The 9525-nt window shown below is 40.3% G+C and overlaps 1 protein-coding gene across 1 annotated transcript; it reads left to right on the forward strand.

Moving 5' to 3' along the window:
* Positions 1–2367: 2367 nt before the first annotated feature.
* On the forward strand, positions 2368–3318 carry LOC309552899 (olfactory receptor 6C4-like; the record flags this gene model as incomplete). The annotated part of the gene is made up of 1 exon (XM_082253807.1): positions 2368–3318. The coding sequence occupies one exon, from the start codon at positions 2368–2370 to the stop codon at positions 3316–3318; it is 951 nt and encodes a 316-aa protein (XP_082109933.1).
* Between the last annotated feature and the right edge of the window lie 6207 nt (positions 3319–9525).

Here is a 9525-nt window from a genome sequence, read left to right on the forward strand (position 1 = left end):
GACATACATTTCATTTGGGTACAGCGTCGCAAGGCCACGCAATTGTGCGTTAAAGTAACGCAGTGCCGAATCGCAAAATATGACCTGGTCAGGAAGGGGGTAAAATCTTCTGGTCTTAAAGTGTATAAAACACGCTCATTGAGAATTTTTTTGTCAAAGACATGTAGCTAAATACATTTTGGCCTAAATATATGACAAAAATTGAATATATTGGATATTTTTTAACAGTCAATGTAGAAAATGTCAATTTTTTGCAAAATTTTCACTCTTTTTTTATTAATATCGCAAAAAAATAGAAACAGCAAAGGTGATCAAATACCACCAAAATAAATCTCTGTTTGTGGGAAAAAAAGGATGTAAATTTAGTTTGGGTAGCATGACCACATGACCAATTGTCAGTTAAAGTCACACAGTGGCCTGGTCATTGAGCAGCAAAATCCTCAGGTCTTAAAGTGGTTAACTTAGTGTTCTTTATTTATGTAAAATGAGAGGGGGGAGAAGAAAATGAAATCCCCCTACAAATGATAGGACTTTATAGGCATACACTGATTAATCTAAAAAAATAAAAAGTACAATCTTGAGTGATATACATATAAACAAATTTATTTTTTAAAAAATTTATTTTTTCATAAAAACCATCACACAGATGTAGATAAATAGCCATACAACAGTATACTCCTAAGCCAAAAGAACCCATGTACATTCCAACATGTCACAATGTTTTATTTGTAGACCATAACCATGGTCAACCTTCTTGGTCCTGAATAGACAGGGTTCAATTGTACAGAAACGTGTCCAAGGAATCGCTACGCGCTTCGCTCCACAGCTTCTTCAGGCGATTCCGTGGAGTTAGGAAACACGGCATAATAAATACACATTCTATGATTTACAGAAATATTCATTAAAGCGGTAGTATACTCAGCCCTTAGTTCTCTCCAACTCAATTGTAAGCCTGTAATATGTCATTATAAATCACATAGCCCGTAAATCATATCATAGAAATATTCCTTACATCTGTTATTTCTTCCGTTCTGCTGTGTTTTTTCCCATGTTTGGCACCGCCATCCTTACTGTTGTTTCCGTGTGTGCAGTATTTCCACCCTCATTGTGTGTTGTGTTTGGAAATCCCGCGCATGCGCACTAGCCGCCAAAACCAAGCCTCGATTTGGTTCATGTCTTCGGCTCTCTCCACTAGCACTCCCCTGTGACGTAGCAAGTCACATGAGGTAGTGGAGGAATTTCTGAATGGGGACGGATGGAGTCTCGCGTGAGCATGGGGCTGACGTCCAGCAAAGGAAATGATGCAGCCCCAGCATTGACCCTGCATTATTCCTGCAGCAGCCGGAAAATCAGGATACACAGAGCATGAGCAGGTGATGTAATTCTAAATTACAACAGAGATATCTACAGAATGGCAAAAGTGAGTGGCAAAGGAGCAAGGTATATATGTCCTATGCACAGATATAATTTTAATTATGTAAAGTACAAGAAATGAGTATACTACTGCTTTAAAGATACATAAAGATACATAATTCATTACATAATTGAATATAAAAATATTTTAATTTTTAACATTGATTGTACACAATATATTATAATTATAGTTATTTACCAATTTATTTTATTCTCAGGTATAGAGAAAGGACCTGAGATATCTCGGACACGACAAAAAAAGAAACACAAGGGAATGAGGGAGGGGAATGCAGTTCAGTTTTCTTAATTTAGTGTTCTTTATTTATGTGTGTTTTCTTTTTTTGTGTGTATTAGATTGTTATTATATATGTATTGTTTCTTTAAAGTTTTAATTTCACTTTTAAGAGCCGGTTCACACTACCACGACCAGAAAGTCGCCCCGTGACTTGAAGAGACTTGTTTAGAGACTTGGAAGAGACTTGGAAGAGACTTGGAAGAGACTTGGAAGAGACTTGGAAGAGACTTGTGCACTACTTTGAAGAGACAGGCGACTTTGTCTGTGGGGAATGCCTGGCTAATCTCTTTCTTCTTCCTGGAAAGTCTGATAACAAGTCGTGTCAATTAAGATAAGGAGGCAGCTCCCATTGAAGTATATGGGACAGTCGGATCACAGGTCGCCTCAAAGTACTACAGGACCCTTTTCTGAAGTCGGAGCGACTTCAGTAGTGCCACTTAAGACGGCACTGATTGATTAACATTGCTTTTGTTATGTCAAGCGACCTGGGGCTACACAAGTCGCCTCACAAGTCGTGCTAGTGTGAATGGGCTCTAACTGTTAGCATTTTTTTTTTTTTTTTTGTGAATAATTAAATAATTTTGCAATTGATAGGATATCTGTGCTTATTTATGCTGTAGAAATGAAACTTTGACATATAATTTCTGTCAATGTAGATCATGAATGGGAAAAATGGCACAGCAATAGTAGATTTTATTTTGCTGGGGTTCCAAGGCCTTGGTGGATTAAAGACCATTCTCTTCATTTTCATATTTCTAGCTTATACGGCCGCAATTTGCATTGATGTGTTGATCATTGTATTGGTCTCAACCACAGAATGTTTACGATCCCCTATGTACTACCTTCTCAAACATTTCTTATGTTCAGAAATGTTGTTAGTGACCCTTGTTGTTCCAAACATGTTACGTGTCCTTTGGCTGAATGGAGCTATCATCTCTATCTCCAGTTGCATCGCTCAGAGTTATCTCTACTGTGCATCAGGTAGTACAGAGTGCTATCTTCTTGCAACGATGGCCTATGACCGCTACTTAGCCATATGTAAGCCTTTGCTCTATAACAACATTATGGGACAGCATCTTCAGAATTCTCTGGTAATATTTTGCTGGTTGCTTGGATTTTTGTCAACCCTGATCACAATGAGTATACTTACTCAGCTTAAATTCTGTGGACCCAACATCATTGACCATTACTTCTGTGACCTTGCTCCCTTCGTAGAGCTTGCTTGCTCAGACACCTCGGTCCTGGAGATAACAATAATAGTCTTCTCATTTCCTATCATGATCATACCATTTTTCTTAGTTTTGCTCAGCTACAGTTGTGTTGTGATAGCCATTCTTGGTATGTCATCAGTTATTGGGAGGAAGAAGGCTTTCTTTACCTGTAGCTCTCACCTCTCTGTAGTGACTATGTTCTATGGATCCTTAATAATAAATTATCTGGTTCCATCAAACTCACAAACTTTTAACAAGATGATATCAGTTCTGTATACAGTTGTAACACCCTTGTTCAATCCCCTCATATATAGTATAAGAAATCAGGAAATTCGAGCTGCCATATATGCATTCATTTCTAAATATAAAAAAAAACCCACAATAATGCCACAAAAATGATTAGCAACTATTACCTGCATACTTCCAATAATTTTAAAAACAAAATAAATATCCAAATATGTTTTTTTTTGCATAGATATTGTGTTAAAGGAACCTGTTACATAAACCAGTTTCAGTTGCAAGGTCGCTGGGAAAAAGACATTTTTAGGCAGGTTGATCTCTGTAGTCTCCAAAAGTCTCAATGGTCCCTCCTGTAGACCTTCACATAACTTGCAGAAGAGAGTAATGGTGTGGAGGTCAGCAGTAGGGATGATACGATGGTTCACTCTGAATTTTGGCTGTTTGGCCATTTGGGTGAATGCCCAACTTTTGCCAATCCAGCCCCCTGTTGGTGAGAGCCAATATCATACAGAGAAATTGTATTTCTACTGTTCCTCTATGTGACAGCTTCCAACTTTTACTGGTTTCTAAGGAAGGGCCAGTTGCTTGCACCCATGACATCCGTAGGAACTGCTGACATCCCAGAACATCCATGGAATTCCCTGGCCACGTAAACAAGATGGTAGGGATAGCAGTGACATCACTAAGCAAATATGGCTACATATATAGCAGACCCTTGGATTCATTTGTTGGCAATTTTAATCACTTTTTTCCTGTGTAAATGTCAATGTCAATACTGCTGCAGCACTTTCTGTACATCATATAGATGCGCCGCTTCACAGTCAGGATTAGGACAACCCTGAACATGCTATTAAAGGCTGAGTTCACACTGAATTCGCATGTGGCTCACAGCAGGGGGTCCATCTTTGTAAGCTGAAGCAGCTCCATTCACTGAAAACATTTGAACTCAATAGTTTGGAGGTGCGTCCACATTTTTGGTTGCGTAGTGTATGAAGATCAACAGAAACTTGACTTTTAGAAAAAGAGCTCTTGCAGACGACTGATCACTACCTCCAGCTTCTAGTCAATCCTCCTACATCACTTGATACACCTGCTACCTAAATGATGCCTCCCTTTTTCCTTTTACTTCATGCAGAAACCTGAGAAAACGCCCCATCGGAGGGCATTTTTGATTCCTAACTCTTTTCCTATGCCAACTCCCCTCATTCATTCCCCCCCCCCCCTTCTTGACTGATGACACTTGCCTCCTATAACAAGGAGTACTTCATTGACCTTCCATTACTGACCTTGGCATTGGATGGCATTTCTCTACAGATCTGGCTTCTAAAATGTACCATGCTCCTGCCATTTACACCTTGAGCCTTATCTCTGTATTCCTCTGTACCGCTAGGGTTTTCCACATCCCACCAATCATAGCCATTGGCTCTCTGCTATGCCAATTCTTGTAACTTGACATCAAAGTAGACCTTCACCCCTTTTTTAATGCACATTCGTCCTGTTTCCTCCACTCCCTATTACACAATAGCAAAAAAAAAGAATAAAATAATAATAAATACCTTTTTTCTAAAGTTCATGTGCCTAATTCTCACTTAGGTGAGAATGACATACCTAGACCCTGCGCATGCGCAGGAATGCAGTAGTTCACCCTGGAAGTCCTTGTGCTAGTTATGCACATCCAAGAACTTCCTCCATGGATTTCTACACCATGTATCCCAAAATTCAGCTTGCAGAATCTCATGCATTCTCATCAATGGTGCAGGGGTCTCATTGCTCATTGCATTTCTGCGCATGTGTAAGCAGGTCCAGTGAATGAGCAGACATGCTGGGGGATCTGCCAGGTCCCATATACCTGAAAAAGATGTGTCTGAACACAATTCAAAATGGCAGTGCCGTCGAAGATCAGTATAGAGAGAATCTTCCCTACATGTAAGACAATGCAGGACTCAATGGATTATTAAGTATGTTTTTTTTTTTTATACAGGGATAGGTTTCGTGAATATTACATTTTATTTTTGATCGTAAGAGTGGAGTTTCTCTGTAATAGATATAGAGATACTAAAACTGTGTGGGAATCTAGTATTGAAAAGAAATGTTAGTGATAATTTGTGTTCCCTGATAACAAATATCAAATTTGCACGTTACATATAGAGTAAAAAAAGTAATAAAAACAACATATTTAGTTAATTAATTATTCTTATTATATTTTATTATATATACATGTTATTATATTATTATTATGCAGGATTTATATAGTGCCAACAGTTTGCACTGTGCTTTACGATATAAACTGAGACAGTACAGTTTTTAAATGGAGGTGGGGTAGGCTTCTCTAAATAAATTCGTTTTTTGGGATCTTTTAAAGGTGGAGAGGGTAGGAGCTAACCAGACATAGTGGGATAGAGAGTTCCAGAGGTTGGGAATGGTTCTGGAAAAGTCCTGAAGGTGAGCATTGGAGGAGGTAACAGGGGATCTAGAAAGCAAGATGTCTTGGGAAGAGCAGAGAGGACGATTTGAGCAATATCTCCAGATGAAGATGGTGATGTAGGTGGTATGGGAGGTATTGTGGTTAATATTTTAAATTTTATACCTTTGGCTACTTGAAGCCAGTGAAGGGATTTTCAGAGAAGGGCAGCAGTCACAGATTGGTTAGTAAGGTGTCAAAGTCTGTTAGAAGTATTCATTATAGACTGAAAGGGGATAGCCTGTGTTATGCAGGCCATACATGGGTCAAATTCCAAACAAACTTTCTTTCGAAAGTCAGAAACGTCTTGCGTTTCGTGATCTCATGGTGCCACCCATGATTTTGAAATTCAACCAACCAAGCCTTCAATTTCACCTCCTTTTTCTACAGAAAATAATTTTCGTGGCCTGAAATATTCTTTTCTTTCCAGGAATTTTCTTTTGCTCATAAACATTTTTTTTTTATGATATTTCTCACACGATTCTCCCCTAAATGATTAGAAAATCGTTAGTTTTTCGAAAACTTTCCAACATGCCCGATCACTCAAATTCGATGGCCACATGAAAATCGGCCGTTGCAGCAGCCCACTATGGTCATGGAGGCCATTAAGGTCATGGAGTGGCCTAGCCAGTCTCCAGACCCTAATCCGATAGAACATTTATAAAAACTTTGAGTTGCCAAGTGACAGTCAAGAAACCTAAAGAATTTAGAGAAGATCTGTAAAGAAGAGTGGACCAAAATCCCTCCTGAGATGTGTGCAAACTTGGTAACCAACTACAAGAAACATCTTTCCTCTGTGCTTGCCAGCAAGGGTTTCTTCACCAAGTACTAAGTCATGCTTTGACAAAAAATTGTTATCAGATACTTACCGTAATTTTCCTTTCCTGGCCTATCCTCATGTCAGCACACAATGGGTTAACACCTCCTCTGGAGCCCACAGCACTACCTCTTCCTAGCTAAATAAAAGACAGCCCTTCCCCCAGCTGAAGTGTTCGATAACCAAGCTTGTGACAGAGCACTAGGAAGGGAGTCCTGTGCTGATGTGAGGATAGGCCAGGAAAGGAAAATTACGGTAAGTATCTGATAACAATTTTCCATTTTACTGATTCACCTCAAGTCAGCACACGGGATATACCATAGCTGAATATAGGGCAGGAGAGAACACATGAAAAGAGACACTCAAAGAAAAGCTGTTAAAGCCAAAAATAATTGATCTCTCTTGTCCAAAACTTGCTGACCGCACATCTAGTTTGTAAGGTTAAATGAAAGCCCCACAAGAACTTCAAGCTAGCCTTCCTTCATAGGTCTTCCAAGCAATCCTGGCATAACTGCCCCAAAGGCTACCGCTCCTCTTGTTAAAGAAGCTTGCAACTGTTTTAGAGCAGAAATGCCTACTTCCTGCATGCCAATGTAATCAACCTGGAAATCCAACAGTGGATGACTCTTGAGGACCTGATGGCTAAATGAAAAGATTGTCCACATTCCTCTTTGACCAAGTACACTGTTATTACCTAGACCATTTGTATGGAACTGAAGTCTCGCTGCTGTGCACCCAGTGACTCTTGTGTGAAAACTTGAAGGGACTACTTCCCAGTTTTGCTGGAAACTGGATACCACTTGAAAATTGAACTTTGGGTATTGACGTAGTATCACTATTTATGGTAAAAAAAAGAAAAGACACAAAAGGTCCCTTGCAGGAAAAGCGTTGCAATCTTCAAAATCCTCCTGTCTGAAGTAGTCGCTGTCAGAAGAACTAGTTTTTTCCGTGAGAAATTTTAATGGAAATGAACCGGCACCAGTGCTCTCAGATCAAAGCCTAAGTTCCACAGAGGGAACAAGGATTTCCTTCAAGGTCATATATAGGTTCTCACCTGCAAGAAGCATCTGGTAACTGGCTTTTCCACCCATCTGCAGCCTGTGAAAGATAAGGTAAAGATTTGTACCTTAAATGGAGTTGTATGCCAGATCAACCTCTAGCGCTGACTGTAAAGTGACTAGGATAATGGCTAGAGCAGGGAACACAGGAGAGAAAGTTTTTGCTGAGCAAACAAAACAAACTTCTTTCATATCCTCTCATAGGTAGCGTTTACCGATGATCTTCTGGTCACCAAGCTCTGAACAAGCTTGTATGAGAATCCCTGCACCTCTAGTCTGGCCTATTCCATAGCCAGGCTATTGGATTGGGATGGTGTCATTGACCTTGCCATAAAATATTTAATTTGGCCAGAAACGGTTTATGGTGCTGATGAGTCAACATCTGGGGGATCAGTACAAGCCAAGGCCTTCTCGGTAGGTAGAAATAATCTGTATGGCATGGACTTGTTCTGTCCAAATTTTAAGAAGCATCTTTCAAGGACACCGAAGAGAGACAAAGATCAAACGGAAAATTCCATGGCATTGTAAACCTATCTTGTATGATGGAGTCTTTGCATTGGTATCCTGTTGCAAATTTTAGAAGCTGCGTGTTCAGTGGAGTATCTCTGTGAACTACTGATGGAAAGCCTTATTGGGCCAGTGGTTTAGGGCACTTGTTGAAAAATATTCTGCCTAGCCAAACCGCTAAGTGATTTTGCTTTCCTGGCAAGCAGACCAACGTTAACTGGCTGTAAGTGCCCAGTGAAAAGTTTTTGTTGCAAGATGTAACAGCAAAAGGCTTCTGGTGAACCCTTGGCAAGCAATGTAGGCTACTCCTGTCTTGTTGTCAATCAACTTCACTCAGGCCCCCTTGAAGAAGATACTGAAAGGCTTGCAATGCTAGAAAAGGCTTCCTTCAGTTCCAAATAATTGGGAAGTCTGCATTCCACCTGTTTCTTCAGATTGGGGACTCCCAAGCCCCGGAGACCGGGGTCTGCCTTCAGAATCATCCTATCTCCTGGGCTGAGACACATGGCCTGAAAGAAGCAAAGTGGCAATGTACAAAATTCCAGTTCTTTCTGAATTTGCATAGGCACAAAGATTTTCTGATCCATAGACAGCCCAACTCATAGACTAAAGAAGGCAAACGGAAATTCCCTCATGTGCCACTTGGCCCAAGGTACCACCACTGCCAATAAGATCTTCAAAAGATTCCTGAGGCTGTGCCAATTCTGTAAAAGGCAAACACCTGAACTGGAAGTGACATCTGGCCACCGCAAATCCCACATGCCTCTGGTGCTCAGCATTGATCGGTACCTGGAAGTATGAGTCGGCAGGTCGATTGACACTAACTGGTCCTCCAGCTGAACTACCCTTAAGTCTGCATGGACTCCATCTTGAACCTCTTGGTGTGTATGTACACATTCGATTCCTTTAAACTGAAACAGGAAAAAAGCCTCCTGCTTTAGGTACTAGAAAAACTGGGGAGAAATGCACCCAGGTGATTCTATGTTTCTGGCATCCCTGGCATGATGGTCTTGTAGCAATATAAATTCTTAAACATAATCTTGCAAACATTTTCTCTTCTGAGATCTGTTGGTCATGAATTAAATGGATTCGTTGGTCAACTTTGGATCTCTCCATTGTACTCCCACCAGTCTTCTGGACCCACTGGTCTTTGATGATTGTCGTCCAAACCCTCCAGAAGGAGGCTACAATCATCAAATTCACTCAGGCCTCCTGGCCCCAACTGGAAGAGACTATCTTGACACACCTTCAAAAAACTTTTCAGCCATCTTACTAACTTGCTCTGGATTTCATGTAAAAAGTAACTCTCAGGCACCTCCGCTGTGATCTGTTAAATCTGCAGCCTCTCCTATAAGATTTGGATTCCTGCACCCTTATGAAGTTTAATAGACTTGAGTGAAATATGGCTACCTCCTCTTACTAGTCTGTGGCCACAGTCCTGACTTTTCTTCCTGTCATTCGCCTAACTATTATAAATATAGGGTGCGCTGATAAATGAATAAATGTGCAGCTGCAACCAAGAT

The sequence above is a fragment of the Pelophylax lessonae genome (genome assembly GCF_965119305.1).
Source record: "Pelophylax lessonae genome assembly, chromosome: 4".
Classification (NCBI taxonomy): domain Eukaryota; kingdom Metazoa; phylum Chordata; class Amphibia; order Anura; family Ranidae; genus Pelophylax; species Pelophylax lessonae.